Source organism: Varroa destructor, unplaced genomic scaffold, assembly GCF_002443255.2.
Source record: "Varroa destructor unplaced genomic scaffold, Vdes_3.0 BEIS01000001.1, whole genome shotgun sequence".
NCBI classification, from domain to species: domain Eukaryota; kingdom Metazoa; phylum Arthropoda; class Arachnida; order Mesostigmata; family Varroidae; genus Varroa; species Varroa destructor.
In genome coordinates, this window is record NW_019211454.1 from 57,734,395 (window position 1) to 57,751,533 (window position 17,139).

A 17,139-nucleotide genomic window follows, 5' to 3' on the forward strand; every position below is an offset into this window, starting at 1 on the left:
GAAGCATTTTTACAGCTTATTATATATGTATGTATATATATATTTCTTAAGTAACCTTACTTCTGTATATATACATAAAAGCGTTTAGTGTTGTCCAACAGAAAATTTTACGTGTATTTTTTGTTACTTCACCCGTAGGTTAGTTAGATGTTCTGATTAACTAGCTTACTTGTGTCCATTTAAAGAATACTGTTTACTAATTATAGACTAGTAGAAAAGAAACCCACTCAACCGATAACAGCTCATTGAAGCCTAAACATGTGGGCCATGTCTATTTTAACTGAAATCATCTCCTTGGCGTATGGCGCTTCATACTGCCCTATATAGTTGACATCCAAGCCTTTAAGTACTGCTACTTAAGGCATTTTAACCGTTTATTTATTAGCTGCACGAAAAATATTACAAAGATGTATATTTTGACTTTAGTACGAGATTTAATTGCATCTCAATTTGTTTTTGTGTACTGTATGATTTTTATTATTTTAAGAGCAATGAAACAATCAGTGGACGAACACATGGATATTCTCGAAGGATTTAGTTATATGTTTAAAGAACACGGCCTGATATCAGGGCCTGAAGTACCAAAATATCTTGTTGTAGATACGGCTCGCTGATTTGCAAGGTTCGAGACTGATGGAAATTTGTATAGACTCGATAGACAGTAATATCTTTAAAAGCAAACGATCCCCAATGGTGTCAGTGTTCGGCGTAAATCGGCCTGCTTCATTGTGATCGGCTTAGCCGAAAACAGCTAACAGAATGATGTATTGGTACCGCGTTTAAGTTTGCAGATACTGATTCATTGATGGACAATGGCTTTATTTATTATAAATGTGGGTCTTATAGCGACTTCCACATAAAGATAGCAATGCTGAGAGCTCTAACTGATTTCCTTCGTTCAAGTATTACATGTCCTTGAATGTATACATTGTATATTGGTAATCTGAAAGTTGACGTCTAAAATCGTGTGCACTGTCTGCGTCCTGTTGAGTGGGAAATTACATTACCCTGCAGAGCAAGCAGCAACATATCTGTAACATGAACTAAAACAGTAGCTCTTCACCTACTTGCCTACGCAAACTTTTTATTGAAGTCATTATATCAAGCCGAAACCCGCGTTTCCTATGTCTACGCACGGATTTTCCCTTCCTCTATCAGGCCATCATCAACCGTTGACGTCTAATAGGCCATTTAATAAATTTGCCTTTTCAATTTAAATTAAGCCTATTCTTAACTATGACTAACAACGGGCGAAAAATCCTCCCAGCCGCAATGCTCGGCTTTTGTTGCTGTTATTCAAAAGCGCAAAGAGAGACATATAATTTCAACTATTCATATTTTCATATCATACTTTTTCCGGCCGGGTGATGCCCCTTCCCTTAGACAGCACTTTTCTCTGATACGCTGGCTCAGCCTCACTTCTTTCAGTTTTTTCCTGAGTCAATAAAGTCCACATGAGCCCCACTCTTCCCTACTGCGATCCAGCTGACGCGCGCGCCAAAGTTCAACCCTTTTGTTATAGTTTGCTGCTATTTCTATCTATGGGTCTGGCGCGTTTGTCTCTTTTTGCTTTCGTCTGATGCGCGTTCTCCTCTTCGCCGTGTCTAATATCGATGCTGCTGTAGCAGCTCTTCCGCTTGCCCTTTGCTCGTCTATACTTGCAGTTGCTGCACAACTGAAATTCCCTCACCGGTGTCTTCGACGATGAGAATCCGCCGCCGTCCATATTCCAACGTTTGCACTTTACGCCGAGACCTGAACGGCAGGAAGGCGCGGTCGGCTGGCTATTTGACATCAACGGCAACGCCAGCAGTAGCCGGAAAGGCGGACGGACACACAGGCGGCGACCTACTCAGCCAGCGGCGATGACGGTGGCAGCACCAGCGGCAATAACGGAAATCACAACGTAATTTTCGTGATATTTTACGGGTTTTTAGCAGTGAAAGCGAAAACCAAAGTTGGGTGGACGGTCTGTGGAGTGGACCGTGGCTGTTGTTGATGCCGCTGCCGTTACTAATACGTAGACGACGCAAAGTAGACATCATCTGCAATGAAGGCAATACTCCGGCCACATTAACACTGTGAGTGGCTACACAGATACTACGACAACGAACAGCTGGCACGTTCTTATAGCGTTTACGCTGTTGTCATTGCTACTGTTGACTTCATAGACACAACAAGGGGGTATATATTTCACGTTTTTTTTTTTCAAACACGACCACTTTCGATTATATTGCTGTGCTTTTCTACTCTCCTAACTTCCTGACTGAACTTATGGCTACAATCAAAAGAGGAGAACGAATTCGCATTATTAGGATTCCCAGGATCACAGTTACGTTCGTATCTTCTAGCAAGTTTATTTAAGCTTTTGTTTGCACGTCTATGAAAATGCATAGGTAGACTTATAGTTGGGTAAAGCTTATGTTACATATATACAGTTCTACATGTTGAGTACTCTCTCACCATACACATTCTGCGTGATGAAAAAACGTAGGGACACAGTTGTTGTGAAAAGGAGATAAATAAACCATTGAAATAGGTAGTATAGATCATTAATCTATCTACTGTTCTTTGCTATTCTGAATTTTTCCAATATTTAATTTCCGCTTCATTTTAGGCATTTGCTAGGGTATATATATACATATATATATATATATATAATGGAGCAGCAACTTCGGACAAGATACGATTCGCGTTCCATTCATGTATCTGTCCAAAACGCCTTTTCCAGAAAATGTCACATTTCTATTTCGCAGAATCTCGAAGGGGCAAAAAATAAGTGATACAAATATAAGCGTGCATTGTCCTTAATAGGTGAGCAAAAATTGGCCCAAAGTTTACGGTCCCCCAGGTTCAGGTAATATGTTGGGCTGGACCAGGTAACCTGTTTACTAATTTATAGGGCAGGATTTTAGAATTTGGTGGATTGGATTACGGGAAGACCTGTAACCCTCAGCGCGATGCTACCCGGTACCCTTCTCCAATGCAGAGATTGCAGGTTTAACGATGACGAGCTTTAAATGATTGAGAACGGAGATTCCCATCATCGATTTCAGACGAGCGTGCCGTTGAAAACAAGCCCAAACAAATATTCCATTGAAACTTCCGTGACAAACTTGAACGGTGAATGAATACCACTAACGAATACCCCAATAGCCAACGTGGAATTTCGTTCGTTCCTGCTAGACAGAAGCTGGACATTTCCAATGTATGGTCATCGAATACATGACCATATAAAGACGAACAATAGCCGTCTCTAGCCAAAGGTTGCCTGGAAACACATGGCAAACATTGAAAGTCCTTGATTTCAACGTTTGGCTCAGCGTCATCGAAATCACTTGTACAAAACGTAACTATCGGAATCCATCCAGACCTTGGCTGCATTTCCCCGGCCTCACGAAACAATAAAGTACGATCTAAACTATTGTATAACAAATACGAGTTCTACCATGAAGCCGCACGAAGGCAACGAAGCTAGTCTTAATGGTGACAACCGTTCTTGTGCGACACAATTTTGCTGTTGCGGCCTCCTGCTTATTTTGGCCATTTATTATTTTCTGGCAATTGTGACAACAATTATAGTAATAGCAGGAAAAATATAGCGGATATAGTCTGCGTATTAGAGGCAGTCTTCCATCCAGCGCTGTACCCGCTTTATCCCTGTGTCCCCTGAACCTGATCTCTGTCAATTGTTGTTAGCAATCGTGGCTCTGATTTGACACATGCAGGGTTGTTATTATTACCGTTGAAGCGCTCCGACGCAACGTACGAGCCGCCTGAGCAGCAGGCATTGTTATCGTCGAAGTTATCCACGAAAGCGCCAGACTGGCTAGCTGTTCTTGTGGGTCTAGGAAATGCTGATGCAGGTTAAAGGTAAAATGTAGTCGGGATTCCGCCAGGAGGGTTTCGGCAGCGTAGCTAACGCTCTAAACGATGCCGCTGCCGATGACGACTTCTGTCGCTGAGTGGTGGGTCGCCATTCGGGTCGCGGTTCGTTCTGCTCTCACAATGACACCTTCTGCCCCAACAGCATCCGTTCAATTTCACAACGGTAAAGTTGTGATCGCTACCAGCATCGTAGACATCATCGTAGTAATACTGTAGCAGCGGATCTGGCATTAACGCATGGCGCTATAACGTATATATTACACTATAAAATTACAACAGCTAGTACGGACGGCATCCGCTGTTAGATTGTTTCCCTTCCCCGTCGACCCCCTATTCTTCCCGTTCAGCTTCCCTCATCTATCTGTTTTGTAAAAAGCAGATGGCACCTCAACTACTGTAACGGGGGTGCTCTACGACCTGCTGCTGTTACAGCTAGTCGTATTGCTGTGTCTAATGAGGGAGCCGGGATAGATTCTCACCAGCCGCCACCGCCCCTGCACTAACTGTAGCAGAAGCAAACGTGCAACGGAGTGCAGGCACGCAAGAGAGCAGGCACGCAAGAGAGCAGGCACGCAAGAGAACAGGAGATGAAACAACACTGTTCACACGAAATCGTGATTAAAACGGTACATTGAGACAGATGCACCGATCTTCAAATTGTCGGAAGGGGTTCGACATGTGAGCGACAAAAATGGCAAGCGGCGACAGTTATTTGTGGCCACAATCCAACAATAACGGGCGTTACCACTGGGACCTGCAGACAGTTTCGAAAAAAAAGTAATGCTCACGTCGGGCACACTGGCGCCAAGTCTAAAACATTCGCGTTGTTTCGATGTTACCAGTAGACCATGTTTGACGTCTGTCCACCTGACATCCTGATCGCTTTATTTATCCGGTTGTTCGTCAGAAGCGCCGTCACTCAGCAAAGTTAGCTCTGAACGAGTTCTGCATAGGGCGCAAGCTTGGAATGGCTGATAGGGCCATATTCCATCCATTGAGACATGCCAGACCACATGTCAACGGCTGTCATCCGGAATCGAATAGACAATGAACTCGCACAGCACATAATGGACGAATGTGGATATTCCAAGCTCGTCATCGTTTTCATTGGACTTCAATGTAAATGATAATGGCAGTGTCGAGTGAAGGGCGTAGGTCATGACTCAAAATACAAATGCATGACCATTGTAGGTCGTAACAGATGACGACGAGTGATTACATGGTCAATGGTAGTTTCGTTCTACTGAACTACTTTTAGATACTGCCGACCACCGGTTGACCAGTCGAAGTAGTCGTTATAATAGACGTTGTTTTTTATATCTACGCCTGAATCCTTGATATGAGAGCGCTTAAAAATAACTGATTTAGTTAGTTATACAAATTCAGATCAGTGGTTGAATGGACACTTCATGAACAGTGAATTTAACCGTGCTCTTCACGTAGGCCGATCAAAAGCCCTCTTCCATAAACTCGCCGGCGGAAGCTGTTTTTAAAAATGAGACCAATATCTATACGACCGCACTTGATATTATTATCTTGATTGCCCCCTTGTTCTAATTGGCCCGCACAAATATAGAGCTCATACAGAAGTGTCTGCGGTAAAAATCTCTATTGAAGAACGGCTATATGGCGCATCTAGATAAATATTTTGTCCGTAAGAAAATATGCTTATACACAACGGAAAATACCTTTCCTATTTATAGATTTTGATGCCTATGGAAGAGAACTGTCTTGAGATGTTATGGAATCAACGCTGTCACTTTTTTGCTCAAAGGGAGTTTATAATAACAGTGCCCCGTAGGAAAATTTAAGCAATGTGGTACTTACACGTTTTTGTATCCGCCGACCAATGTAAAAATGAAATACACTCCACATATGTTTTGTTTTATTTGATTTAATAACAAGAAAGCGCTGCTTATGTATCAGCTTCGCCTGAACCTGAATAGGATTTTGATAATACCACAACATGATACGTACTGACTGTTATGAACCGTTGTTTATATAGTGGTTAATTACACTATCAATTTGCCGAATTACGGGTCAACAAGCATGCAAGTTGTCGACCCACTGTAGAAGGTGATTTCAATAGGGATGTGCTTATAGTACCGGTATATTTATAAACCGGAGCATAACTTATAAATTTTTCCTTCATAAAATGTATTATTAATTTTTCAATCAGTAAAAAATAATTATATTCGTATGTGGGTGCGTCTCTGTAAATGTGTGTTTCTGTATGTATGTGTGTATGCATTGAGAATATGTGTAGCGGAACACATTTCTTTTGCTTGCCTATATCATCTATAGATAGATTTACTGTAGAAGTGGCCATGTGTTTTGACACCGTTGCACTCGATGTTTTTTTTGCATGACTCACTCAGACGTCAAAACTTCTCTTCCTACTAAACCGGATTTCGTAACGGTCGTTCCCCAGGGAGAATAATGCTGCGAACTACAAAAGCTGTATGACGTTGTTTTTTGCTGATTGCAGTTTTACACGTGGATCACTCGTACTGGAGAAGCTGTGTGTCCTGGTCCTGCACATGATAATTCTGTAGACACCGGTGGCAGCTTGTGCGCAGCATTGAGAAAACCTTTGCCTCATCCCGTTCTAAGCGGCCGCCTCAACGTAATTAGCCGGAAGCATTCCCCTCTGTCCGTTGCGTAACACGGTCCCAATCATCCAGCCACCTTCTATAGGTTCTCCGTTGACGATGACGTCGCCCTCGCAGAAGGTCACTTCATCGATGTCTCCTGCCATGTAATCGTATAACGCCACGAAACAACGGCCTGGAACGACAACACAATCATCATCATCATCATCATCATCATCATCCTTGTCATGATCAAAGCGACCCCGTAAAACCGATGAAAGCAATCAGATACATTTAATGAATTGCCAGTTCGTTCAGTTGATCTATACTGTACGGGAGGAGACGTTATTCTACGAAGAATGTATGAAGAAGCGTCCGATAAGGTACCAGTTGTAGTACTAAGGGCTTGCTGCGTTTAGGGAACGACAGCGCTGCAGAGGGAACCGTTCGTTCATGCAGTATGTTCAAGACTTTAGTTTTGGTTGTGATTGGGTGATGGGTTTTCATGCAGGGACGGCATAATATGGCGAGTCATGATGCTGTTGCTCGACACGATCAACGCTAAGTAATCCACGTTAGCCTGCCACGTTCTTAGGTTTTTCAAGTGACCCGTCTAGGTGTCAGCTGAAGTCACCGTTTAGTAAGCATTTTTGCGCCTTTGCGCCGTGATAACGGGGAGGATGTGCCTCCACGAAAGTATCTTGCATAGTATTCGCTACTTGAGCCAATGAGAGGCTGCGAAGAGGCTCTGGACCCACCGTGTTGAGGTGACGGCCGGAACTTCCTGGCGGCTATCGATTGCTGAGGGCTGGATAAGGTTGGCTGTGAGTAGACCTGCTGATGTTGGTGCTGTTGCTGCTGCTGCTGCTGCCGGTGAAGGTTAGTCGTGTACGCGTTCTGGTATCGGGACTGCTGCTGTTGCTGCTGCTGCTGCTGCTGCTGGGGCTGTCGCTTGACGCCTTGAAACTTTTGTTGTTGCTGTTGAAACTGGGGGGCATTCGCTTGCTGTTGATGAGAATTGACCTGTCCTGGAGCTGAAGGCTGTCTGGACTCCTGGGATAGGTTTTGCTGGGGTACAGGCTGCGTGACTTTCTTCGGTTGGTCCAATTGGCTAGGCTGCTGCGAACTGCCAAATCCGAAAGATTGTGATGGAGCGTTCTGTTTGAGAGCATTCAATGCAGCCGCAAATTGGCTTTGTCCAGGATAGGGCATTCGGCCATCTTCGAAGGGAAGCTGAGGACTTTGCGGCTCACCCCCACTCTGGGACATCTGTGATTGAAGTGGAGCTCGTGCCTCCTGGTAGGAGTTCTGCTGCGAGTAGGCTGATTGGCTGTTGTAAGTTAAAACGGGTGACGGGGGTCGATGCGACGCCTGATTGTAGCTATTCAGGTTATAGTTGCTGGACGGAGCTTTGCACGACTTTGTGCGACGAAGAGAACCCATAGGACTGTATATTTCGTAGTCACCAAGCGATGCTGAAATACATTAAAAGTCGCTACAACTTCGCTTAGGTCAATCGACATATATTTCACTTGGAAACTTAACGAGGAAAACAGGTTTAATGGTTAAACCTATGTTCGTTTTATGCTACTATTTATTGACTAGTAAAATATGTCTTCTTAATGAGACGCTATCCTAAACAGAATTATGCTGTATCTTCTCTATAATATAAGGCCAATAAACTTCCCTACAGTTTTGAACTTGAACGAAAATTACCTGCGTTAAACTTAGGTCCAAACGAAATTACGCTATCGTCCACCTGATACTTGGGAATTGATAAATTGGATGAGCCATAAAGTTCATAAAGTTTAGGGTGGAGCCCAGATCCTTTGTTCCCAACAGGCTCGTAGAAGTTGTCTAAGCCAGGGACGTCCAATCTGCAACAGACAACAAATATCTCTGCTATTTAGTTCCGAGGCATTAAGCTGGAATAAAAGGAGAAATAAATGCTAAAGCGTGTTACCATCTACATCATAGTATAAAACAAACTTTATACGCACTGAATAAATTATTTCAGCAGTACTTTCGCTGCTTGCGGCGATCATGTTGTCCTATATTACTCGAATAACTCTGGCTAGAGTGGTAAAAGATCTGGGTTACTTTCTGAAAGGGTTCAACGGCCTAGTAAGCTATAAATATATATATGTCTGCAGGGACAACGAGGGCCTTAGGGCGGGACAAGAATCAGGCCAGCTGATCAGTCGGAAACTCACACAGAATACACCAACTAGACCCGCTTGGCGAAGGTAAATTCGACGAGCTTGATGCTCGGTAAAGGCGAGTTCAGAGCTAGCGATCGAATCACGCGACGACCAGAGAAGGTCTTAGGTTTCACTCGGATGCTTGAATATGATATTGAGCCTACTTAGTCGGGGAGTGCCTAGACGCTAGTTAGGTAACACGGTCAATCACTTTAAGATAAAACAGAAAGGAGCAACGGCAAAAGTGAATGCTAGAGTAATCATGAGCGTTACAGACAATTCGACAGACAGTTTCTTCTTTGTCTTAGTTTTTAGGTCTGTCTAGAATTGACCCAAATATCGCTAGTTCGTTAATGCTTACGTTACATTTTTCGTACGGCAATGTATAATACGTCGTATGCGCCCGTAATGGGCCTACAGGCCTCTGCTACCGATAGATAACCACTTTATTATGAGTGGAATCGCTTGTTGTTCCTATATATGACTTGTCGATTGTGAATCAATTCGATTAGGTTCTAAAATGGTTTAAATCTTTATAATCGCGTCGTCAGGGTAATTTTTTTGGTGAAGTTTTCTTTAGGAAAGGACATAAAACAGTTATATTTCAGTCAACCCTTTAATGCGCCAATGAAAGAGCGCACGCATACTCGCTATCTCCGTTGAGTAGTGGTTTCTTCGGATCTGTTTTTCTCGCATCTCCTTGATAAGCCACATCGCTGAGGATTTTTGCTTGCTGGCTCAACCGAAGGATCTCCGGATCATCGGCTACCTGCAACACACGTAGTCGATACACATACTCGAATTATCTCGATACCTACCATTATGGTTTCATAAGTGTTCGATAAAGAGTAACAGTTTAACGAAAATTCTTTGACGAAAACGTCAATCCCATTGTAGAAGAGTACATTTGTAGATTAAGAGAGGTTCGCGCTTCCCTAGACGAAGCTTCTGCTAATGATAAAATGGGAAAAAAAAGTCCGATTGATATAGAGTAAGACACCGCTGATCTGGTCCAGTGTCTTGCAGAACGAAACAAAGCAGAGCAAATTTACTTACCCGAAAGGTGATTCTGACCAGAAAAGGGACAAAAACACATAACTGAGTTCATAGAAACTTTCAAAGAAGAAACCCACTTGTGCGGAACGAATGACGAGCATCTTTGAGGGGATGAGGAACGAGTAGTATATGACGCGACAGGTTTTCGATTGAACGTATTGTAATGCGTCTCGAAAATGTAGTTCTATTCGTTTCATACGACGCATGTCCAGAAAGACACCAAAAGCCAGCCGATTTTACGTTTTTAGTAAGGAAGTAATCCACAGTGAAAATAACAAAATCACAACACCTAATCCCTAGAGTAGATTTCTACTGTAGTACTGCTATTATCCAGCTAGACTTATTTGCTGCAAGGTACTACGACGTGTTTCCATTTAGAAAGTAGAGAGCCTACCCTAACTCGGTCCTACTGGCAAAGCTTAGGTCGATGCCTTCCAACGCTATTGCCAGTCTCCTGCTCATTTATGTAATTTCAGCCTTTTCACGCTCCGACATTCACGTAAGCTATCCGCATTCGTCTTATGTTTACCACTATTCCTGCTACATAAGGAAATTCAAAATTTCAATTTATGGTCATGCGTAATAAACTAATTATTTCAAAGGAATCCCCAGCAGTGCTCGCTGTGGATATCCTCAGTTAACAGAACAAGGCTCTATTTACCGCATCTCTAGTTTCTGATCTAACAGAATCTGTAATTATTATTAAACAATATAACACAATGGATGATTTTAGGATTACTATGACCGTGTCGTCTTTGTTTGCAGAGGTGATTTTACGATAGAAATAAATTAAACTTATAACGCACTTGTGTGACGCGTCCTTTTGACTTCTCGTATTCCTCATGGTACTTGACGTTCGACTGAAATTTGGTGTTCTCGGCTAGACGTCGTGCCTCGGGGGTATCGAGTACAGTTGTGTAAGTCGCATGAGGGACATGCCTGTCGTTTTATTTGTTTTGAAAACGATATCAAGATAAAGCCATTATTACCATCTATGCTATGCATAGCTATGGTTCGAATTTAACTCATTAAATGTTAACTTTAAATGTCATTAAACGAGCGACTTAGATTTTCACACAATTATTTTCAAGTGAAATTTGTTTGTTATTTCAGATGTAACAAATAAATCTAAGTTATCTAACTCGAAGCATAAGTTACACACTTATCATTAAAGATTTGTTTAAATGCACCTGTCAGCAGAGCATATAAGATATTTCTAGCTTTTAGAGTTGGCGCCTGCCTAAATTGCGTAATGGCTCATGCAAATGCAGTTACCATAACAATTGTGGTTTTAGCTAACCCGCTTATCGTTAACCGTTCGAATTCAGTCTGTAAATTTTTCACCTTACGCACTGCGGGGCAAGTCCGAGTATGACTTACGCGTTACAGTAGGGCAATCGATTGAAGCCTTTGTAGGTGTTCATACTGAGCGTCATTCCGCATTCTTGACATTTGAAACACTGCTTGTGCCATACCTTGAGCAGGGAAACAGAGGTGGAAAAAAGAACTAAGTAAAAATTATCTTTTGTCAGTCGTAGCTGAGATGTCTACGGGGGTGAAACCAAAGCCCGATACCTGACAGATTTTGTGTGGATCATCTTTAACGTACGAGCCGCCAACCAACGCGTTTAAAGCAGCACCATTTTATTATAACAAAAGTTAGAGAAATGAGGATGTAGAAAGTACACATAATGAAACAAACTGTGCGAGCGCCATATATGGACCATATAAGCGCTCTACAATTATGAATTTTTGTCAAATGGGGCTCACAATGAAGATCACAGTTCACTTCAAAAATCTTGTTTTACCACAAAGGCCTATTATTTTAATTTGTGGTAAGATACAGATACTTCGTTTTGACGATTGATGAGATGATCGTGGATATTCTCCGCAGCCTCTTATTCGTTTAAGACAGAAACCTCTCAATACTTTCTGCTGAAGGAGTATTGCTCGAGGTGTAGTACTTGGACCATCCAGCTGGAGATTATAATAGTTGAGGGAGGCTAAAATAACTAACCTTATCGAGGCATTTAAGTTCCTCGATGGGGTAAACCGTCGTCAGACAGCGGGCGCACTTCTTGTTCACCATGTTGAGTTCGTACTTTTTTTTGCCGTTGTCAATTTATCCCGTGAAGTTGAAGGCGAACCAAACGTGCACTTCTGTCGGTACTCCTTTGGGCATACTACAACAGCACCACCCTTTCAGGCCAAATTTAGGCCCTGATGATTCAACAGAGTTGCACAGAGCTGGCCTTAGCTGAACACACACGGCTTTCACAGAGAGCGAGTTACAGCAGCAGCAGCAGCAGCAAGAGACGCAGGCTGTGCGACCACCAAGCGCCTGCCAAGCAGTAGAGGGCAGACAGTCTTCCGGTAGGTTCGCCGCCGCCCGCCGCCGCCTACCGTTGCCTCGGGGCCTGGTTGGTGCTGGCTACCAACAACCACTGACTAATACTTCCTTATCCGTCCAGCAAAAGGGAAGGAAAAGTGCTCGCTACGGCTGAAACCATTCTTTTTTCGCCCGTCTAACGCTGATCGGTGGCTAGCCGCTTTCAAGCACCCGCGCCACAATGAACGCCCTGCGCCCGCCACAGCCCAGGGACCCGTTGTCGTAATCTACCAGTGGCAGTAGAACCGGCCGTCGTGGTAGTCGTAAAACTAGCCAGTGTTCCACAACACGACAGCCGAAGATCGCCTAACTGGAAGGCTGAGAGGGAGGACGGTCGGCAGGCCAGCAGTATTAGTCTGATTCCTTTGCGAGTTTGCTTTAAATACTACTGGACCCACCCCAACGGCGACGGTCGCTTGAACCTTGCCAGTCCTAACGGTCTCTCAAAATAAGAGATGCGATGCCACCCATGTCGACCACCGATAGTAGATCCCTACCGGTTCGTTTTCCTTTCGTCTTCTTTGCCTGCAGAGCCGCCAATAGCAGCTGGAAACATGATAGAAGCATGGGGTGGGGCAGGACAAAACAGGACGGAATAGCAGCAAAGCGATCTGCCAGCAAGCCGGCGACGGGTGTTCTAGCTCTGTGTATGTATGTATGATACGGAGAACGAGTTGATTACGCAAAACTCAAAAAGAAAGATCACGAAACTTGGGTTTGACTCTGCTAACGGCTCTAGCCGAAGCCAATCAGTACCACGATATGGTGAGCGAGCAAAGAAGATGCAAGGGGGAAGATTTGGGAGTTTGGATAGAATGAAGCGAGATGAGTAGTGGGAAGGACGAGATTCTGGTCGGAAAGAACGGCAGAACATCTACAGACTAGCCAACAATGTATTTATCGAGTGTTAGAAGGTACACACAAGAGCCAGTACATCGACAGTTATTTCGTTCATTTTCTCTTAGACGCTTTACGATAGTATTAATAACACTGATAGCTCCGGATCATTGATGTTTTGCAGATAACAGATCTAAATGGCCGTAGGTATCGAGACGAGAAATCAACAAACTACGATAGGCCAAAAAAAAAATAAGTCAGCTACCTCAATGTTTGGTTTGTGACCTATTCTATTCGACGGCCAGGTACCGGCGACCAGGGGACAAGGAGTACGTGTAGGGCGTATCCTTGCAGTTGTTTACAATATCCGACAACTAATCTGCTTGTGCAACTAATAGTTGAGCTAAGCACTCGCAAATCCTTTTTGACGTACTGCTCATCAATGAATGGCACAAATACGTTATCATCAAAAAGAAAAAACAATATTTTATTGTGAAATTGCAACATTACATTGCTTGATGATGACACTTAAGATATTCTTCGGCAATATCTAACGTTTATTTCTCTCCAGACGGGTGCCGTACAAACAACGATCAGAGCTTACTAGCATTTTATAAGTATGACGTAATATTGTATAATTGAAACTATTCAGTTCCAATGTAACATATATCAACAATTATGTGTACGTACTCATATGACAAGATTGTAAGATCTAGATACTAGGACCAGATTGACCTAGCATATGCCTAGTATTGCATATATCTATTTTACTCTTCTTGGTGTATAGGAGCAACAATTATATTGCTTGAGACGAGCAACCTTAGGTAGGTAAATCTGCGGGCATAGGCGACAGTGGCTTCTAGAGCCATTTAGTTCGAGTTGACAGCCGCTGTCTTATGAATTACACTGCCAGTGTTTTCATCAAGCGCACCGATAACCCGAGCCCACAGGACATTCATCTGTACTCCTATCAGGCCTTTTATCACCTGAGCACGATTGATCACATGAATCGGGAAGTTATCGGCATAAAGAAGAACCTAGCTCAGATTTTCGGACGCTTAGAATGTACTCGACAGCTCTTCCATGGAAGTTTTCTTCTTGTGCCAATCCCTTCATTTATCAGTGCAATGATGGTTTTAATACCATATTAGCCATCAATATGCTATTCTCTTAGTTTTAGTATTGTTCTCAGAAGGCGGATTTGCGTTTCCGACTGCGTTGGAGTTTCCGATTTTGAAAGAGCGATTAGAGTCTAGCTCTTGCTCTAGAATCGAAGGCAGCTTCAAAAGTTGCAAACAAAACAAACGTAGCCCTCATGGACAAGTCCTGATCAATGCCACTTAACAAACTCTTGCGTTTTGTTGCTGTAGACTCATCTGTCCTATGCCCACGCTACTCTCTTGGTATGGCGTTTTTTTAGCTGATATTGTTATTAACGAAAAACGTCGAGACATATACACTTCCAGCTGATACATTTTGTAGCCCTACACGAATAGTTACATTATAAAAAAGCTTTGTATTGGCGAAGGAAAACTGCAAGTTGGGTGCACACCAATTTAAATGGCCATCCTTACTATGTGAAAAGTGCCTGATAAAACACTGCTATGTCGATTGATTTATTGTTCCAAAAGCAATTAACTACGCCGAACGAAATTATTTGGGTAATTCTCTCAAAGGTCGAATTCATAATATGCCCAACGTACGAAAAATCCCACTTTTGATTGAGCGATATCACGTAAGATGGTGTTTCCGTTCGTGCTGGAAACAGCCGTTTAGATCAATGTTTAACACCCGTAATGGAAACAAGACCTGATACACTTGTTCTATTCGCATGTCCAAATCCTTTCTGCTTTCAGCACTTTGAAAATATAGTTCTGTTTATGACTATCAGCGGCCATTGCGATCAGCCGGTGACGTTTCATGGCCGCATCTCGGCCTAACCATCGATAGAAAAACCCACATGTCGCTGCGACTGCTCTTAACAATTGACTGCTTGACAATACCATTGTTACGCTACTGTTAATATATTTTCTCTGGTCGGTCTCGGTCTGGTCGGTTGAAGCATATATCTCGGACCCATATGGTTTAAATTTCAGCATAGGCCAACAAGTACTATGATCTGTCGTTTCATGGCTCCTTTAGAGAATTACTCACATAAGTACAGACCAAAAAGCCGACCATAGGTTGACGTTCGCCTGTCCTTCGCGAGTGTAGGCTGTAAACTGAAGTTGAAGACTCTCTTAGTTAACCCCGTAGTAATAGCTCGCCGTTCAGATCATGCATGTCAACAGAATGAACGTCAGAAATCAGTCACGAGTTAAAAATAAAATGCCTATTTTGTGTCGTCGCCTCTATCTGGTGATGACTATTCGCGCAGTAGGCTTACAACGCTACGTGGGTAATAACATAATTGACGAGTATCACGGAAATGACGTTTGCCACTCATAATCAAACTGTATATTATGAAATTCATTGTCACGAATTTCGGGTTAGATCTATATACTGAACGTATCCTACTTGTATCAGCGAAACCTCTGAAAGAGTACGGGAAACATTCGTGCGTTCTAATACTTTCTTTTTGAATGTACCGGATCTGTGACGCTCAATCAACGAAATCAGCTTTTTGGGTAAATGTTTAGACAACTGTGACTATCACGAGATGGGGTTTGATTGGACAGTCATCTTAAGGACGGCGATAGCCGTTTATTTGGCAGCACATTGTGAAGGATGTCTAAATTGTTTTTAACTATTAGAACTAGGGTAGCACAACGCGTTGCTTCTAGATTGTACGCAGTGTCTATTAGGAAGTCGATATCTATCTAGTTGAGGTTGGCAAAGACAAGTAGTCTGCCATGTATTCTGTTGTATATAGATTGATGCTATATATAGTACTACTGCCAGCTTCCTGGATTTCGTGCAGTACGCTGAGAGTTTCATCCAAGTATATTGCATTCGGAAGATTCTATCGCTAATCGATAAGTGAAGATTTTACTACACTGAAGAATAACGAGCTTACAGCTAATAACTAGTTTTCCCCTAATGTCGTATATGAATTCAAATTTGAGCTTGTGTTCTCAGATTATACGATCTATTATCGAGCTACCTCAGATTTAAAATGACCGCGTTCAGTTGTTTTCGAAACAAGCAAACAGTCTACACACGAGCTCCAATGTGCCGTTGCAACGGAGCACGAAGGACATCATACGCTACCTCATTAGCGACTTTGAAATAAAAGCGACGCGAAAGATCGAATGTAATCACTTAAGGCTTGCCATATACTAACCCCTCTGTTTCTATATAGTTATTCTCAAATTGGCAGCCAGCTCACAAGATAAACTCGCAGAGGTATCACAATTGTCTAATGTTCGTATAACCGATGAGTAGTCCAGGGAGCAAATCTTATTTTCCAACTGCGGACTGGCTTTTAAAGCGGGACACAAACGCCAATATAAATTTCCTATGGGAGTAAGAAAACAACCCTCGTATCAAAAAGAGGTCAACAACTGTGTGTGGAAAGGTCTTCTGATACGCCTCAAGCATGCCTGTGGCTTCAAGGATACCTCTAGCCTGTGGCAAACCGTTGAGTGTCGTACCCTCAAAACCCTTCCTGCTGTTGGCTTCAAATATGTTTATTTAACAAATAGCTCGCATAACTACTGTTGTCACAACGACGCTTACAGGCACAGCATGCTTGTAAGTAATTTAGACTGGAGATTTTTTCTCATGGTGATTTTTTATGCAAAGCGACATTAAACACAAGTATTTGTTGAAAGGAAAGATATTCGTACCCTTATATAAGTAGTTTACATTGACGCAGAGCTAAGTGCTAAAGACTCCTAGGATCCTGTGCGCTTTCCTACCTACTAAGCAATCTAGTTCGTGCCTATGTCTAGACGTATTACATGTGTTCATGGAAAATTTGACTATTAATTATATAAACACTGCAAGTTTCCGTATAAGAGAGACGCCCTAGTATCCATGCGCTCATAGATATCTTTTTAAAGGCAGTATCTCACTACGCGTGCGTTGATGCACTGACACTGCCCGCTCCATTAAGTACGACGACTATTCGATTGTATTGCATGGGTACTACGCATGAGGCGGTCAATACAGAGAATGCAATGTACATATTCGTTGACGGGTTACTATCACTAAAACGAGCCGCCTCGTTTCGCAA

At 42.8% G+C, this 17,139-nt stretch overlaps 1 protein-coding gene across 1 annotated transcript; it reads right to left on the bottom strand.

The window, feature by feature from the left end:
- Nucleotides 1-5,756: 5,756 nt before the first annotated feature.
- Nucleotides 5,757-12,498, bottom strand: LOC111255465 (uncharacterized). The gene is made up of 7 exons (XM_022817446.2): nt 11,754-12,498; nt 11,117-11,211; nt 10,543-10,675; nt 9,328-9,449; nt 8,196-8,356; nt 7,238-7,954; nt 5,757-6,675 (listed from the first exon to the last, which is right to left on the bottom strand). Exons 1-7 carry the CDS (start codon nt 11,823-11,825, stop codon nt 6,497-6,499), a joined length of 1,479 nt encoding a protein of 492 aa, XP_022673181.1. The 5' UTR covers nt 11,826-12,498; the 3' UTR covers nt 5,757-6,496.
- Nucleotides 12,499-17,139: the final 4,641 nt, after the last annotated feature.